The sequence below is a fragment of the Palaemon carinicauda genome, chromosome 21 (genome assembly GCF_036898095.1).
Source record: "Palaemon carinicauda isolate YSFRI2023 chromosome 21, ASM3689809v2, whole genome shotgun sequence".
Lineage (NCBI taxonomy): Eukaryota > Metazoa > Arthropoda > Malacostraca > Decapoda > Palaemonidae > Palaemon > Palaemon carinicauda.
The window spans coordinates 126,584,474-126,603,573 of NC_090745.1; the positions used below are offsets into that span (position 1 = coordinate 126,584,474).

Below are 19,100 nucleotides of genomic sequence, written 5' to 3' on the forward strand. Positions count from 1 at the left end.
GTAGGAACCGGTGGCAAGGTCTGGGTTGTCGTCATTGGAACTCACGAAGAGGAAAGGAAAGGAGGGTAGTGTCTGTCTTCATGTTCAGTTCTGTATAAGACCGAGAATTAAAGTCAGATATTCTCTGTGAATTAAACTGCATAATGCAAAACCTCTTCTTGCTTGCAAGGTTGATCAAACACAGCTGCAACCAATCGATCATTTCGCAGACGACTTCGTGTTCTGGGAAGAAATAGTAGGGTTAGGTGTAGCGTTCTAACGAGAGGAGGCTGATCATATGTGGATACCAGGAGAGTGAATTCAGGTGTATGTGGAAGTAGGCCAGCTGAGGGAAAGTGCTTGGTGAGGACTAAGTCTGACTAGACGTTCTACCTTCATTACCACGCTCCTTGTTGACGTCATCACTAATGTACATTCACCATGAGGACCAAGAATACATTCACAAAGTATGCATTTCATTTGCACATGGATTCCAGAAATGATTACGAGCAAGTATTCGTGGAAGGTACAAAAGTTCAAGCCCAACCCTTATAGACCATGCACGTATACATGGCTTCTGAGCATGAAGGGTTGATCAACAGGGAGAAAAGATGGGTCTGCTGACAACACGCCCTGTTAATGTCATGGAGACAAAGCGCAAGAATCCAAGGTGTGTATTGAAGGTAGGGAGTTGCGAGCCCATACGTGGTTAGAGTATGTGCAGAACCCTTGTACGTGGTTGTTCTCCAAGCAAGATATGAAGATACAAGAATGGTCAAAGATAATCACCCTCGGAAGGAAGAAAGAACAATCTGGAGCCCTTCATCTTGATTGCCAATGCAAGAGCTGAAAGTTTCATGAGAGATGAGCACATTGTCTATTGATCCGTCTTCCTGGACTTCTTCAAAGACGAGTAGCAATAAAACTCATGAAGATGAGTGGAAGAGAAAAAAGAACTTGAGGTTCATATTTTGCAGGGTCGTACAGGATAATGACAATACTCGAAGGGGGAGGGGGGGGGTTGACTCTACAGCAGTCAGGTAATACATCATAAGTGCTTTCCTGGACATGACGATGGAAGGGTGATGTCCTTTCACTTCAGACTCTGCGACAGCAAAAGCTTCTTTCTCAAACAGGTAACGATGATCAGGATAACATTGTCATTACAAGGCTAGAGTTGCGAGGGAAAAAAGTTAACAGGAACAAGAATGTAGATATCAGAAGGTTGCACAGATAACTGTCACACAGCTATAGTTAATTGGAAAACTACAAATCCTTTCTTACTTAATCTTATGTACAAGATGTTCTGCAAAAAAAATTTTTGCAAAGAAAAGACAAAGAATGTTAGGAATGCTAGAAGTATATCTGTACTAATCGGCAGCTGAAAACAATGTTGCTATTCAATATGTTTGCAAGGGGGCGTCCCCCATCCACCAGTAACTACCGAAACCTCGTTATGATCTTAACATCCAAGTTCCAACCATGCTGAAAACATCCACCTATTAAGGAACGAAGGTTTGTACATGTGTAGGAACAAATATTACTTTACTAACTACACAAGGCAGTAACAATAAATGCAAACAAACGGTACATCAGTACAGTTGTTGTACAATAACTTCAATGGAAACTATACAATAAAAAAATAAAATAAAATTGAAGGAAGCGGGAAATAACTTGGGTATTTTCTTATTTGCACTATTTACTCTTGAAACCACCATAACCAGGAAATTTATCATTATTAAAAATATTCTTATATATAATAAAGGTGTCAAAAACTGAAATACAACTTACCCTAAATGTGGGGGACAAACAAACTTCCGTTTCCCTCCAACTTTCATTCCATTAACAGCCACATTCCAACCCTTTATAATACCGTTTGATCCTAAGCGGAATTTGAATGGTTTTCCTGAATAACACTTGTCAAACATTTTCTTATTACTTGCCAACCTTCCTTCATAATATACACCCACCTGTTAAAAGAGAAAATAAATACTAATTACTAGGTAATAGATATCAAATCCTATCTTCTAAAGTTAAAACTTGCTGTGAATGTTTTCATGTTGAACAGGCTGACAAAAGTCTCGTTTTAGTTACTTTACAAAAGATCTATTTTAAGGTTGTTACTGCGCAGTCTTAAAATATGTTCCCTACTTCTCTTGTAACTTTTTTATTTCCTCGTTTCATTAACTTACTGGGCTATTTTTCCTTGATGGAGCCCTTTAGCTTATAGCATTCTGCTTTTGCAACTAGGGTTGTAACTTAACTAGTAATAATAATGTATAAGTAATACCCATTGGTTCCAACTTTACGTTAATCATTGTTAAACATTAAATAAAAAATAAAATCTTAAATTACATAGCTTTACTCGACCTTACTTTAATCTTTCCACATGGAAGCTTAATAATGTTAGTATCTGGTTTTCATAAAATGATAGCTGGATGTAAGTATTTGTTTGTGTTTGGTAAGTACTTGATTGTGTTTAGTATTTGTATAAGGAATGTATAAGTCGGTTTATGATCGGAAAATCTGACATCAGTCACACACCAAATTGCGTCAGGTCTCTAGGAATCAATTAATGATGTAGGGTAGGGTATCACTGAGCTGTATTGTGTACTGATACACACAGGATTATTCAGCAAAAGTTTGCCTGTTAATAATAATTCTGTAATAATATAACTGGAGTGAACTTGAACAAGCAATTCCAACTACCGAATGAAATAGTATATGAAAATATTTTCAAACTGAGAAGCTACCCTAAAGTAAGAGTATTGATGGAAATGAATGGTCCCTTGTAAAACTCAAATGCATAACAGAATAATGTAGAGAGCAAAATTAATGTTACAATTGCCCTAGAAAGAATGATACTCAACTTTAAGTACATTTTTAGATCTGTACCAGGTACAGTAAGTTTCTTAGATTGGAATGTAAGTCTGCAGTACCTGCTGGTCCAGATATGAAAGCTAGTCCCACTGCATAACTGATATCAGGAGACTTACACACTTGAGAATATTATTAATATGTTGAACTTCTGTGTAAATTATTTATGCAACTTAGGCTGCTAAACAAAAGTTTGAATTAGCTCTTCCCTTAGTAATGTAAACAAATCTACCTTTAACAAGCTACCTTTTCCTTGACTAGGTCATGTGTGTAAAAATGTACACACTCTAATTCGAATATTTGTTCTACTATATAACACATTCCTATTCTCAAGTCAGTAGAAGAGCATATATTTATGTTTTCTAGCTATAGAATAAAGTGTGCTACTAATTTACTTGAATTTGGAAAGTACTGCCATTTTAATCAAACTCGTAACAAGAATCTTCTGAAAACTCACATTTTTGCCTTGCTTTGCTTCCACTCCAGTACCGACAACCAAATCTGTATAACTTAGTCCTCCCATTTTCATCACCTTAGGAGTGTTAGTCTGTGGTGATCCTGAAACAAATAATTTATCATTATTTTAAAAGAGTACACTTTTGGGAATACACTTTTGATTAGGTTTTTTTTTTCAGTGTACAGTACAGGAAGAAATTATTTCTGTCAAATTACCAACTAACAGTAACTATATTGGTAAAATGATTAATTCAATACAAAAGAAAAAAAAATTACTCTTGCTTCCTTAGCCATTCTTACCAATATTTTTATTCTCAGCACCTTTCTGCTTCTGAGATGCCTATAAGAAAAAGAAAAACAGTATCCTTCAGTAACCAAAAAGAAAATTACATGAAGATTTTTCTTGAAACTTTTTTTTCCTAAACAACAGAAAACTATAAAGTATTTGCTTTTCAATTTAGTACATTAATGTCTACTATTAAGATATGAATGAATGAGTGATTTGAAGTTCTCTGGCATCCTGACTATTAAGATATGAAATAAACTTCTTAGTAATGTTTATATTTACATGTTTGAGAAAAATACAAATACTTCACATTTCAATAACCTAGATTAAAATGCATGCAGAAAGGTAAAAACTGAAGAAAGGACAAATTATTTCCTATTTTTCATATATACATGCACAAAAGCACCTTACAAGGGTTTTTTTTATTGAAGCATGTAAAATAACTTTAAGGTTTTAAAATCACAAATTTTTAAGTAATTTGTATTTTTCCAAACAGTCCTTACCTCGAACTACTTTCTTAGGAGTATCTGGGATCTCCTCCCAACCGACCAGAGTTTTGTGTAGTCTACCCTATACCCATTTTCTATGAGGGGTAACCTCAGGCGGAGTGATACGCGCCCTGAGGCTAACCCTGGGTCAGAGAGCATGCTTGCTCAGGTCACGACCTCCAGTAAGTTCTTGGTAGCTTTAGGTCTCTAAGAATTCCATAAGGCACTCGGGGAAGGAAGGGCAGACCATTACCCGAAAATAGTTCGAGGTAAGTACTGTTAGGAAAAATACAAATTACTTAAAAATTTTTGATTTGTTCCAACACGGAGTACTTACCTCGAACTACTTTCTTAGGAGACTTATACTTTAAGAGGTGGGAGTGGCCTTAACCCTCTGAGACCGTGCTGAGATATATCCAAAGATCTAGATAGGAGGCTAGATCTTGATGACCCCAAGGAAAAACGAGAATAGGGGAAACTACACAAAAAACTCATATTAGTGTCCAAGTAACTCACCTCTGCAAGAAATCCTAGGAGCCATGTCCTTCCAAAGTAGGGGTCCTTGCATCCCAGCTCAGAGTCCTATCTGAGATCATTTTAAGCGGAAAAGGGGGGGGGGGAGAACAAGGGGATTAAGGAACGAACCTGTGTTTCTTGTACTTTCTACTCATGGTTATCACTGGGGCTAGACCTTTAAACCGTTTGGAGCGCAGAAACGACGGTACCTATCTAGAAACCGTCCAGGGATTTTCTTGAATAGTCCTTCAAGTAATGAGCAGTAAAGGTAGACTGGTTAGCCCAGGTGCCTGCTCTCAGGATTTGGCCCACTGCCATATTCTTCTCGAATGCTAACGTCGTGCTCAGACCCCTAATGTCGTGGGGTCTGGGCTTTCCCAGCGGGGTGGGGTCTGGGCTTTCCCAGCGGGGGGATACCTGATTTACTGTAGGCCCTGATGATCCCCTGCCTCAACCAGAAGGAGATAGTGTTCTTCGAGACTGGCTTCTTCACCAGGCCCTTGGACACAAACAGGCTTTTGATCTCGGGCTGAAGTCTGGCTGTCCTCTGTAAGTATTTCCTTACGGCCCTGACAGGGCACAGACGCAAGTCCTTCGAGTTGTCCGAACGAGGAATTGCTGGTATTGAGAACCCCTCAAACCTGGGATCCCACACGGCCGGATTTTGGGTCTTCGCAACGAAGGATGGCACGAACCTTAAAGTGAGCTCCCGCCAGCCCTTCGAGTGAGAGACCTCGTAGGACAGTCCATGTATCTCCCCTACTCGTTTCCCCGAAGCTAATGCCAATAGGAAAACCGTCTTGAGGGTGAGATCCTTGTCCACGATGTCCTTTAGGGGTTCGAAGGCAGGCTCTGACAACATCTTCAGGACCCTGCCCACGTCCCACTATGGCACCCGAACGGCTTGCAGGGGACACGATTGTTCGAAGCTCTTAATGAGCATCAATAGATGTCTGGAGGATCCTAGGTCAATGCCCTTCAGGAGGAAGACTTGACCCAGAGCAGCCCGTACTCCCTTGATGGCCGGGATGGACATGTTGGCCACGTCCCTGAGATAAACCAGAAAGTCCACTATCTCCGGGGTGGAGGCCCTCAGGGGCCTGATGTTCTTAGAGGCGCACCACTTAGTAAAGGTGGCCCACTTTGCTTGGTAGACTGCTGCCGATGATCGTCTCAGGTAGCCTGACATCCTCGCTGCCGTCCCCGATGAATAGCCTTCTTTCCTCAGGAAACGCTCGATCACCTCCACGCGTGAAGACGGAGGGACCGAGGGTTCTCGTGAAGCCTTTGGAAATGTGGTTGCCGAAGAAGGTCTGGCCTGTCTGGAAGGGGCCAAGGTGGAAGTCGTGCCAGTTCTTTTAGATCCACAAACCATTCTCTCTCCGGCCACCAGGGTGCTACCAAAGTAATCCACAGGTTGTCCGCCCTTCTTACTCTGTTGAGGACCTGTCTGAGCATCCCGAAGGGGGGGAAGGCGTAAACGTCGAGGTTGTCCCAGGGATGTTGGAAGGCGTCCTCGAACGCCACTCTTGGGTCAGGGACAGGAGAACAAAACAAGGGGAGAGCTGTGTGTTCAACCTCGTTGCAAAGAGATCCATCACCAGCGACCCCCATTTCAAAATGATGGTTTTGGCTACTTCTGGGTGCAGGGACCATTCGGAACCCACTACTAGTCCCATCCTGCTAAGGCCGTCGGCCAGGACATTCCTTTTTCCCGGAATGAACCTTGCTGAGATCCTGATCTGTTCTACTTCGGCCCATTTCAGCAGTTCCAACATGAGGACGCACATCAATGCCACGATATTCCCCCAGAGTAGATGAATGAACTCCAGGCACGCCCTTCGTACTGCCCGCATCTCTAAAACGTTTATGTGCTGGGCTTTCTCCTTGCTGACCGTCCGAGCAGATGGGCACCCCACCCCTCCTTTGATGCGTCCGTGAACAGGAACATCTCCGGAGGGTCGGCTGCGAAGGGCACTCCCTTGAGGGTGTTCGACCTGCGCGCGCACCACCACTCTAGGACCTCCTTCGTCTCCGGAAACACCTTGTGGGGGGAGTCCCTCTGGTTCCAGTTCTTCAGATTCCACTGGACCTCTCTGAGCTTCAGCCTGCCCTGGGGGACCAGTTTCTCTAATGACACAAGGTGTCCTATCAGTCTCTGCCAGTCCTTCGCTCTCCTGGGCTGGTCCGACAGGAAGGGGAGGAGGACTCGGTCTAGGTTGTCTAATCTCTCCGCAGAGGGGAAGGCTCTCGCCAACCGTGAGTCCAGAACCATTCCGAGGTAGGTCATCCTGGTGGAGGGTATCAACTGGGACTTCTTCAGGTTGATGATGATACCCAGGACGTTGCAGAACCGCAGAAGCTTTGTGCCTTGTTCCCTCAGTACTTCCTCTGAGGCTGGAAGTAACAACCAGTCGTCTAGGTACCGAATCAGGCGAATGCCCTGTTCGTGTGCCCAGGCTGAGACCGTCGTGAAGACCTGAGGGGCTGTGGACAGCCCGAAGCAAAGGGTCTTGAACGGCAACGTCTGGGTACCCCATTTCACCCGTAGGTACTTGTTGCTGGATGGATGAATTGGAATTTGGAAGTAGGCGTCCTTGAGGTCTACTGACATCATGAAGTCCCCTTCCCTCAAGGACGCCAAGACCGACTTCGGAGTGTCCATCTTGAAGTCGGTCTTGCATACGAATTTGTTGAGGGCTGAGAGGTCTATGACCGGTCTCCAGCCCCCTGTCGCCTTCTCCACCAGGAACAGCCTGCTGTAGAACCCCGGACCAGGGTCCTTGACTGGTTCCATCGCTCCTTTTGCCAACATCGCTGAGACTTCTTCCTGTAGGGCTGTCTTTTTCAAGGGGTCCTTGGGGGCTAGCCACCCTGCCTGCTGATCTGGTATCAGAGGTGGGGGTTCTGCTAGGAAGGGTTACCTGTACCCTTCATTCAGGACTGCCACGGTCCACGGGTCTGCTCCGCAGTCTTTCCATGCTTGCCAAGTGTGTTTGAGGCATCCCCCCACCTGAGGCTTTGGCAGGAGTAGGGGGCCTCCCTCCCTATCTTCTCCTAGAGGCGCGACCTGAGCGCCCTCTTCTGGACGTTGCATACGAAGGCCTATAGGAGGATTGAGCTGAGGCTGCTCCCCTACGGGAGGGCTGAGAGGACTGTGACTAGGCCGTAGTAGGGGTGTCTATCCTGGTCTGGCTAGGAGTAGCCCGAGATGCCGGAGGAACATCGGAGGTCGACCTTCTGTGCACGAGCCTCCTCAGTGGGGGAGGTCTGGGATCTCCCTGGTCCTTGAGTTTTCTGACCCTTTTAATCGACTCCTCAGCTGCCTTCAGGGGGAAAATCGAGTCATCCTACAGGGTTAGGCTTCTCAGGGACCTCGCCTCTGTCGGGGAGCCGTCTGGTTATCTTGTTAAGGACCGTGTCCCTCCTCCGCAGGGCCCAGTTGGCGGCCTGTGCTAGTGACTGGTATGAGAGAAACTTCAGGACCTTACCTCCCGAGCTAATCAGCTCCTTGAGTAAGGCCTGGTTTTCTGGGACTGAGAGGTCGTACGATGCCTGGACGCCCACCAGGGTATAAGCCCACCAATCCAGCCAGGAGGAGACGTTAACCTGGTCCTCCGCAATCTCCTCCATCATGGTGGCTTCCGCAGGAGAGAAACAGATTGGTGCTGATGAGGCCCTCTCTTCCGCAGCTCCTTGTCCCAAAACAGCGAGTGCAGGCTCCAGGGCACATGCGCCTGCGCGGTGGCCCTCCGGAAGGTAGAACTTGCTCTGGGACTTCAGGCCCTGTAGTAGTTTGGAGGAACTCTGGTTCTTGGGAGCCTCGGCGTGGTTGGCCACAATCTTGTCTATGTGGGCTCTCCCTAGCTTCACATCCCTGGCTAGCGAAAGGGCCAGGGAGGGTCTCTGCTGGACGGGGGCATCCACCAGTCTGTTGAGACTGGACCGCCAGAATTCCTTAGAGGAGGGCTCGGGCTCGTCTAGCCTGTTGTGTCTCCGGATGAGGCCTATCACTCTGCGATAGGCTGATACCTCCGCTGCAGAGCCCTCCCCCTGATCGTCCAGCCCCTCCGCAGGACGAACGGCTGCATGCGCCAGGGCACCTCCGTCGGAGGCCTCCGTACGGGGAGAAGCCAAGGCCTTGGTCCTCTCCATCTCCTGGGGTTCTGGTTGAAGAACGGGCAGCCGTCCTTCACGATCCTGACGGCTCAGGGATGTCTTGGAGGTCTGGACGCGGCTGCCAGACCGAAGGGGCGACTCTCTCCACTGGGCGGATGGAGCCAGAACCTTCGTGGACTTATGCCTGTCTGCTGGGACCTGGAACGACAACTCCTTCCGTCGGTCAAATCTGCTACTGGAAGAGTACCTCTCCGGAGAACGGGCTCTAGGGCGCCAACCTGAAGAGCCTGGGACCGCTGCTAACTCCAACAGTCTGCTGCGAGGTATAACCACCCACTCCTCGTCTGGGGAGCCACTTCTCCTCCATTTCCTTCTGGGGGATCCGGAACGTCTTCTCCCGTGGCGAGACCTGGAGCGGGAGCGCGAACGGGAGTGCCTCCTGCGGGACTTCTCTCGATGTCTTCTGTGTTTTCTCCGGGCTTCATCCTCCGAGGAGCAGGAAAAGCCTCGACTGACGAACCTGACGACTTGTAGGCCTGTTTAGGCGGGGCCGACTCACGCGAAGACGTAGGAGGGATCCCTCGACGTTCGACCGGCGGCGAGGCCAGTAGGAAGACATCCGGAAACGTAGCAGATGGCGCTGGAGGGGAGCGCGGACGCTCTTCGGTGGGGGACCAGGAACCGAAGCCCCTTCCATTCTCAGCGGGGACCTGAAGGCTGTCTTCGGGGGTACCCACGCGAGGGGGTCCGATGTCGACGAGTGTTCCTTCTCAGCGGTACCTTCGGCTGCAGAAGTTCCTGAAAAACAAGCCCAGGAGGCTGGAGAAAAATCAGGGACATTTTTCCCCCACATAGGGTCATCAGAGGAGATGTGCCCTGCTTGCACCAGGACTCCTTCCCCCACACACACTCCCGACCCTCCCTCAGGCCCCACACTTGCCTGGAAAGACACCACAACCCCACTATCTTGCAGATCAGACTCCTGGGGAAGGGCCACAGGCCTCTTCCCTGCAACGGACTTACCTCGTCCCCTACTCTGGGTAGGGGAGGGTGGCAGGGAAGCTCGGCCTGACGACACGCCCGGCGAAGCAAGGGGAGAAGCGATGTTCGACTTCCTAGGCGACTTCTTCGTCGCCTTCTTTTTGGTGCCATAACGCACCCACTGCACCTCGTTCCAGGACACGCACTCCGGACACGTGGCGGTAGGGGAACACACACTGCCCCTACATGACGAACAAAAGGAGTGCGGGTCTACTTCCGGTTTTGATAGAAACGCTCCACACGAAATACCGGCCATAGGCCCAGGACAACGGCGGGGATGCTCCATAACGCAGTAGGAAGCACTACGAGACACAAGAACGCACAGGGAAAGCAAAGGGAAAAGCACAAAGGAACCACGTGAGACACAAAGGGGTCGGGGACACGAAGAGTCACACTGGGATTAAGGAGAGCGGCGAGATGATATTGCGACGCGACCAGAGAACTTACTGGAGGTCGAGACCTCAGCAAGCATGCTCTCTGACCCAGGGTTAGCCTCAGGGCGCGTATCACTCCGCCTGAGGTTACCCCTCATAGAAAATGGGTATAGGGTAGACTACACAAAACTCTGGTCGGTTGGGAGGAGATCCCAGATACTCCTAAGAAAGTAGTTCGAGGTAAGTACAGTACAAATTAACTTTCCACAAGGGCTGAAATAACTGGCCTGTTTTAACCAAACTTAGTGGACATTTCAATGCAAAATATGTTTTGGGTCACTCACATTAAGCACCTTTATGGGGTTGTGAGGTGTTACACTACTGGTATCTTCAGTTGTCTTTACGAACATTCAAAGCTTCATGTTATAAAGAAGAAGCTAATTTACATCCTCTTTCACATCTGCATACTGTGGCATTAAAACTATAGAACCTTAAAGTATTGTGGAAGTGGACTCAACCCATTCAATCTTTCTCCAGAGATAGTTTACTATACCATTGGCGATAATTTTCTTTCAAAATAGTATTCACCTGGCAACATCTAGTTCATGGCTTGCAAAGGTTAAACCTCATTAACACCATACTTTATTTCAACTTTTTATTATTACTGGCAAGAAAGAACCTATATCCTCGGAAGTATATGTCATAATGTATGACCAACTAGGCATAACAGTAATATGTGCGAACGTGCAAATAGCTGTAGAGAGGAGTACTCCCTCCTCTAGCCCAGAAGTCAAGGGGGAGGAGTGAGAGGCTAACAAGCCTTTCCCTAAAAGAAGGGTTTGTCATTATTCTTCTGTATTCATCTGATTGTGTATTGGAGGGAAGGGAAGGGGGTACAACTGAACCATATATGGTTAGCAAGATTTCTCCTACCAGTGACTAAAAACTCCTGGTACAGCTATAATTTCAGTCAAGTGCTCCCTCATAGAAAAAAATCTTGAATTGCTCGTATTAATGAGTTATCTCTTTCTCACATATTGGCTTTTAACCCATAAGGCCAACTACAGTACTGTGTACTTGGGGAATAAGAGTAAGACCCTTGGCTTACCCACTGAGTTAACTATCTGATAGTTAGGGGGAGGGTTCAATAATTTTGTGAGCCTCTCTTTTAGATATGTGGCCATGGTATTTGGGGAAGGGGGGGAAGATATATTACTCGTCTCCTGGGTGATATGTAAAAATGAGTTTTCATTTGAAATTTCTTCTTATTACAGATGACTAAAAGCAAAATCAAGTGTCTGGGATGGCCGTGATAATCCATCCTGGGATTTTATCAACTGTTCTATTTGCTGGCACGCATCTATTCCGTTCTGAACCATGATCCAATTACAAAAACTTTGAGATGATGCCATCGTTTTCCTTTCAATATAGATTAAAGGTTTTGCTAAGATCGCTGGGTCCACTGAGTATTCATACAACAAGGACTTGGAATCTCATCTGCCCTACAATTCCAGATGTAGCAGCTATCTTGGGAAAGGAACCAAGCTACTTTCTAAGAAGCAGATTCTGGTTTGGAGGATCTACAGTAGATCCTTTAGAAAAAGTAGTTTTATTAAGTGATTTCTCAGTGGAGACTTTGGTCATCCCAGGGAGGTATCCCATGGATCTGAGCAAGGGTTCTACCAAGCATGTTATCTATCCGACCAGATTAGATACGCTGACATCTTGATGCATGGAAATTGGTCCTTCACAGGACCAATCACCTATCAGTATTTACTGTACAGGGATGAGCCCTCAAACTGTTAAAGGCTATATTGGACCCATGGCCCCGTGTTCTGATCCACACGGGATGGGGGCAACGAGTGGGAAATCATCATCTCAAAATAGAGGATATTTTTTTTTTTTAGACTTCTTCAACTTCTGAAAAGAATTGGAAGAATAAGAAAGGGAGAAAGAGGAATAGGATAGGGATATCATAGCATGAGTGTATCCTCCCCACAAATTCCCCAAGATTTAGTGTTTAGTCCAGAATATGCAATCATCAGACACCGGTACAAACAGCAGTCAATGTTACGTTGGTTTTACTCTGCGACTCCAAAACAGCTTAAAGATAAACAGCAATAGCGGTTATCCTACACTCATGATATCCAACTGACCCCACTGGTACTGATCGGCATGCGAGCTCCGTCAGCTATGCTTCATAAGTGGGGTCTCGCCCCTTCTGCTGAGTGCCCATGTGGGTATCTCATCCGACAATAGACCACATACTTTGTGGGTGTGAACAGGGTTCAATCTGTACAGATTTGGACCTCTACAAATGTAATCAGGCTGCTATGTGGTGAATACCCTGTTGGGGCAATTTGTCAGCTGGTGTAGATTGGTCCACATCAAGGCGGACCACAGGCTCTTGCATTACCAGCCCGTAAGTGGTAGCAGTAGCTGGTTATATCTTGTAAAAAGAGTTACTGTGCTGGATTGGCACAGGATGATTAATGTTGATTGAGATAAAGCACATGATGATGAGGAGAGAGTCCAAAGCTGGAGTCAGGGGCACTGCAAAGCAACTCGCTGTCTTTCAAAACTAGTTCCTTTGTCGGTCCTGGATAAATATTTTCTTATAAGAGGGACGATATCCAATTAGGAGTTGGGAAAGTAAGATATGATGATCAATAACAGCATGAGTAGTGTAAACAATATCCATATTGGTTTACCTTACAGTGCTGGATATCAGCCGGAGATAGGACCTTTCACCTTGAACTTATGCTATTGAAACCAGTCTCACGATCCCTAACAAACCCCAAAGGTACAAGTTAAAGGGGTGAGCTCCATATTGGCATGAGAAGGTATCGTGAATGATACCCCTATTGACTTACAGTATGGTGCTGATACACTATCAGTGGCTGTCACACCAGCCTAAACAACTGCTAACCAACTCCAAAGGTACCGACCATGTGCAAGCTTTAATTCGGCATAAAGTGGTAGATTGAACGACACCCAAATTAGCTAATTATACAATGCTGGAGATTGGTCCAGGTAGGACAATTAGCCTGCAACTGATGATACAGCGATGGCTATAACACCAGGTTCACAAGCACTGACCGATCCCGAAAGTAGTGGTTGGAAGATAAGTTTCCTACAATAGTACACAAAACAGGCACCATTGGCTGTCATACAGTGTTGATGTTCAGTCTGAGTAAGATCGCTCAGCTGCTCTTGGAGCAACAGCAGTAATGTGACACTGGCTCTCACTTGACTGACCCCCATAGATATCAGTTAGCGGAGGAGTAGCATCACACTTTTCTGGAGAACAATCACTAACAAGCCCCGGGGAACTTTCTGTGAAAGGCCTCCCGATGTATCTTCTTTGTTTTCTTCTCAAGGAAGAAATGTCCAACAAAGGGAATGGAAGTGGAAAGATAGAATGGTAGAGGCAGTAGAGAGATGGTCAATGGTCAACTCTCCCCATGCTAACCATTCTTCGTTGGTGTCACAGAGAGGTCGTGGTCTGGGTCACTGATAATGAATGCGCTCCCTCTGATGAGGAAGCTACAAGAGCTTCTCTGCCCCACCCCAACACAAATCACTACTCTGGAGGTTGGAGCATTGTGAACACTAGCTGAAACTACACCACTGGATTCACCCTTTGGTGAACACTGTCAGCACTAGAGGAGCCCACTAGACAAACAATTTGTGCTATTGGGCATGCAGGTATGGGTGACAACCAGTCTGAATTGGTTAACTCCCTTCTGAGGCAGAGTAACTACCACAAAGTAAGACAAGTAATGCTCTGAGTTCATAACCACAATACTCCAAAGAGGAGGGGGCCCTACTTACCATCACCCATTCAGAAAAAAGAAAAAAAAATGGGGTTTCAAAGGTTTTTATACTTTAAGAAGAAACTTTACTTAATCACCTGCTTACATGCAAGAGCACTCACAAAAATAAATATACCTCACTTACCACAAGTGAATATAAGAAAGGATGCTATAGTCGAAAGAGAAGCACAACGTTGGGGACAAGGAGTAAAGTGGCTATTCTGAGACAGGTAAGTGGGTGCTCCTTGCAACACCCGTCATTAACCAACTACTGTACCTTCTAAACGATTCAATAACTATTAGAGAGCTCCTAAAGACATACCGCTAATTTAAAGGATGAATGGTTTGTATACAAGTAGAAAAAAAAAACCTCAGGTTTATATTTATCCACTCTGACAAGGTTTGATACTGCTTGTGAAAACTGAATCTGGGACAAGTTGAAGAAATTGGAACTTAAGGTGAGAAGAAACTAAAGGAAAACCTTATGATCGTTAGTGGCCAAAGGAATACTGCACAGAAACTTTGGTACTGTACAGTGTTACATACTGATACTTTAGGCATCATCAGATTGTAATTTGTCTCCCACCTAATGAAGTACATAAGAAAATTGAACTTTTTAGAATAACATCACCTCTCAGCTATCTATTTCCCCCATGAAATATGTACATGTAAAAGATATCTGTTCATATTATGGCAACATTTTGTGCATTGAAATGATTCTACATTTTACTTGGTTTCCTTACCCCATTCAGAGTTTGTACCTTCACTCCCATCTCTTTCTTTGGTGTAGCTGCAGCAGTATTAGGTGATTTATTAATTTTACCCTTAATGGATTTTGGGGATTCAGAAGCATTGACTGACAGATTATTTGTCTGTTTTCCCTTTGGTGTTTGGTTTAGTGCTGAAAAGAATGAACAATAAATAATTAGAAGATACAGGTTTATACTTTTTCTCCTCCTGGATAAAATAGCATGCAAAATAAGTCCTATTTCTTCATAAAATAACAGAAACATACAAACACTTTCCAGCTTTTTATATTCATTAACCATCAAGTCATTAATAGTGGCATAATTCATGAAGTTATACATGAAAGTTCTAGATAATGTATGATGACTATTTCTTATTCCTTCAACTATTATTGCCCATTCCGACAGTTTTGAAAAGGCATTTAAAATTTGACAAAATTACTCATTTTCAATTAAATAAAAATGTCTTATATATTTTACCCAATGTTTGCCAACTTACGAAATGAAAAGGGCCCTTAAAAATTCCATAAATGAAAACAAATTATCTGGTGAAGGCAGCATGGCTAGAGTGAACTGGGGTTATCGCCCAGATATTTTTTCCATTTTTGTCTAGCTTGCAAACTTTCAGAAAATGATATTTTCATTATAAAATAAATTTTTGAAAATACTTACCCGGTGGATATATATATAGCTTAAGTCCCTGACGTCACGGCAGAAATTCAAAACTTGCGGCAATCATAGATTGAGTAGCCAGGTGTACCACCAGTGAGCCCTCACGCGACGGTACTTAGAACCATTCCATGTTTCCTCAGATTTTCCATGCCCATAGGTCTCTAGAGGGGAGGAGGGAGGGAGTTAAATTATATATATCCACCGGGTATGTTCATAAATTTATTTAATAATGAAAATATAATTTTCAAACATCTGACTTACCCGGTGGATATATATATAGCTGATTGACACCCTTGGTGGAGGGTCAGAGACAGCCAACATTGTTGGAATATTACTTAAAGAGTTGAATAATGAGCTTAAGGGTTTGTACCTGATAAGGAAGCTGACTTTTATGATATTACTCATTAGTCGGCTTTCCTTATGAGACCCAGCGATCCACTCAGGGGGCTGAAAAGATCTCTAGGAGCTGTCAAAATGGTATAAATACCTCACTATGACAGGACCTCAACCAATACCCTTGTTCCGGGCTCTCTCAAGGAACAAAATTGACCACCTGCTAAAATCAATGATTGTGGAAGACTGTCGACCAATCTCCAAGCAACCATAAAAATACAAAAGTTCCAAGAGAAGAAAAGGGTATTAGGATTATGGGAACGTAGTGGCGGATCCTTCCCCCATTACTGCACTCGCTGCTACGAATGGTCCCAGAGTGAAGCAGTCCTCAAAAAGAGTGGACACGTTTCAAATAATGTGAAGCGAACACAGATTTACTCCTCTAAAAGGTTGTGCCCTTAATGCTTTGCAACGATCTATTCTGCTTGAAGGCCACTGAAGTTGTTACAGTTTGAACTTCAAGCATCTTGGCTTTTATAAAAACTTGCAGTCTACCTTACTGCATAGTGCATGAGCCTCTTAATTAAGAGCCTGATGAAGAATGAAAGTACATTCTTCGACATCTGTAATGAGGACTTCTAGACCGAGCACCAAAGAGCTTCCAACCAGCCTCGCAACTCTTTTGATCAGTTCAGATATAACTTCAGGGCTCTTACTGAGCACAGGACTCTCTCTAACTCCTTGCCAGCCACATCTGAAAGTTTCGGAATCTCAAAAGCCTTGGGTCAAGGTTGAGAAGGGCGTTCGTTCTTAGCGAGAAAGCCTAACTGCAATGAGCAGATAGCTTTGTGATCTCGAAAAAAATCATTTAAGCTAAAAGCATGAACCCACTGACACTGTGAGCTGTCGCCAGACTGACCAAAAATAGAGTCTTCATCGTGAGGTCCTTAAATGAAGCTGAATGCAAGGGTTCAAACCTGTCACTCATAATGAACTTCAGGACAATATTCAGATTCCAAACTGGTGAATCCTGGAGCTGTTGCTTTGATGTTTCAAACGATTTGAGAAGTTTCTGTCGGTCTTTAACATTAGAAAGGTCCCAGTCTTTGTGCCACGAATACGGTTGCTAACATACTCTACTCTTGTATCCTATGATGGTAGAGGATAACAAAATTGCATTTCCTTCGAAGATGTAACAGGAAGTCAGCAATCTGAGTTATAGAAGTACTGGGCGAGGAAAGAGTCGACTCTGCACCCCTCAAACAAACCTCGTACCTAGATTGTTAAACCTTGATGGAAGAAGTACTCCTTGCTCCTGCAATAGCTCTAGTTGCTTCCTTCAAAAAAACCTCTAGTTCTTGTGAGTTTTTCGATAATCTGAAGAGTGTTAGATGAAAAGCTTAGAGATTTAGATGGTACCTTCCAAGTGGGTTTGTTTGAGTAAATCCACTCTTAATGAAAGACTTCTTTGAGTGTCTACCATCCATTGTAGTACCTCTGTGAACCACTCTCTGAGGGCCAAAAGAGGGCCACTAGAGTCAATCCATTCCTTTTCTGTGACACAAACTTTTGCATTACTTTGTAATGAACTGAACAGTGGAAATGCGTACAAGTCCATATCACGAGTTGTTTGACGCTTGGGGTCCCATTCTGCTTGATGGCTGACGTCGCGTCCCGATAGATGCTCGACGTCACATCTTGCTGGACGCTCGACGTCACGTCCTTCAGTTCGTCATGTTCTGCTGGAAGCTCGACGTCCCGATAAATGGACGTTCGACGTCACGTCTGTCTGCTTGACTCCTTGGGTTAAAATGGCTAAAATACGACATTTAACTAGGGAGTTGTAAAGACGTTCTTCATCAAGAACATCTCGACTAGTAGCCTCACTACGCTTGGTGTCCAGGTGTGGAGTTACCCGACGCTCAGGGTCCAGGCCTGCTACTCTCTATGTTGTTCGCAGGCTGATAAACTAGCATGAGCGAAGAGAGCTTCTGTTGCATATCTAGGAGCCTAATAAAAATAGGGTCAACCTGTTGTGGTACAGGAGACGTCACGTCTACCACAAGCTCTCTTTCTACACCGTTTAAAAAACACGCAGAGGGTCCAGAAGACGATAACCAGTTTGACGGTGGAGAAGGAGCATGAACCAATGTCAAGCTAGGCTCAAACTGTCCTGCAACTGGGTGAGTTGGACGTTATTTGACAGTTGCCGACATCCTTAAAGGATGTTTGGTAGGAGAGTTTTCTTCGGTAGAATGAAAAAACGCTGAGGACTGCTCCAAAGAATACAACCAAAAGCTTGCGGTGTCATGATAGGAGCCATATATTTTTGATACATTAATGTCTGGATTCTCTTAACGACCACGGGATCAGAGCCCCAGGCGAAATAACACAAAGACAAGAGCTTGTGACCGGCCGGGAATCGAACCCTGGTCCGGCAAGCTTGTATAGACAGTGACTACCACTTGGCCACGAAGAAAGATATGCTGATTGACCATGTCCACCTTCCTCTTCAGAGGTCTGGAAGTTGACGCCAGCCTCGTCTGGGCGTTGCGTCATCCGAAGATGATGAAAAAACTTTTACCTCACCTTTCCTATGATGAAGGTGAGCGTCCTGGGAAGCGTCAATAGGTATGCTCGAGGAGGCGTCTGCTCGGGAGCTAAAGCCTCTCGTTTCCTTTGTCATTCGACATTCCTTCTCCCAGGGGATAGGGAGCTTGGAAGAAGTTTATGGTCGACATTCCTTGGAAGAGGTCTATGGATTACAAGAACGACAGGTCCTAACAGACGCACCCTCTATTTGAGGGGTGGTGCTTAAACCGAAACAAAGAGCCCAAAACTGGATAACTTCCTTCTATACACTAATCTTCAGGTATTGCTGGAAGTTCGGATGGATGAGGATGAGGATGTGGAAGTAAGCATCCTGGAGGTCTAAAGAGACCATCCAGTGGACCATTCCTATTGCTGTAAGGACTGATTTCGATGTCTCCATGGAGAACTTTGTCTTCTGAATGAAGGCGTTGAGAGCAGTGACATCCAGGACCGGGCAATAGCCTCCCTCTCCAAAAAGAGAGACATTTGATGTTGCATAGCCTGTGTCTTTGGCTCCTCTCTGTATTTGGCAGAGGGGTCTATCGGAGTAACTAATAAAGGAGGTTTCACTGGGAAAAAGACTTCGCATCCATCCATCCAAAGGTCTGCTTCTCTCCTCTCCCAGGCTCGCTAGTAGTTAAGTCTGGCTCCTACTGTTGTCTGTGCAGTTTAGAGAAAATTTATGCAGAAACTTTCTTGCTGATTTAGACACCAAAACCTGTGTCTTTGACCAACTCTAGAGGGAGAAGAGAGGAAAAAAAAGGGGTGGTGCAAAGTTATCCTGCCTCATTGCCTGCATTCCTTAA

At 45.0% G+C, this 19,100-nt stretch overlaps 1 protein-coding gene across 4 annotated transcripts in view; it reads right to left on the reverse strand.

Moving 5' to 3' along the window:
- Positions 1 to 19,100, reverse strand: part of LOC137615481 (46 kDa FK506-binding nuclear protein-like) — a 111,781-nt gene that overhangs the window by 5,618 nt on the left and 87,063 nt on the right. For all 4 annotated transcript variants that reach the window (XM_068345402.1, XM_068345399.1, XM_068345401.1 and 1 more), the window contains 4 exons: positions 14,695 to 14,852; positions 3,613 to 3,652; positions 3,314 to 3,414; positions 1,771 to 1,949 (listed from right to left, as the gene is read on the reverse strand). In XM_068345402.1, the coding sequence (XP_068201503.1) occupies positions 1,771 to 1,949; positions 3,314 to 3,414; positions 3,613 to 3,652; positions 14,695 to 14,852 (478 nt within the window). The remainder of the gene's footprint in view (positions 1 to 1,770; positions 1,950 to 3,313; positions 3,415 to 3,612; positions 3,653 to 14,694; positions 14,853 to 19,100) is intronic.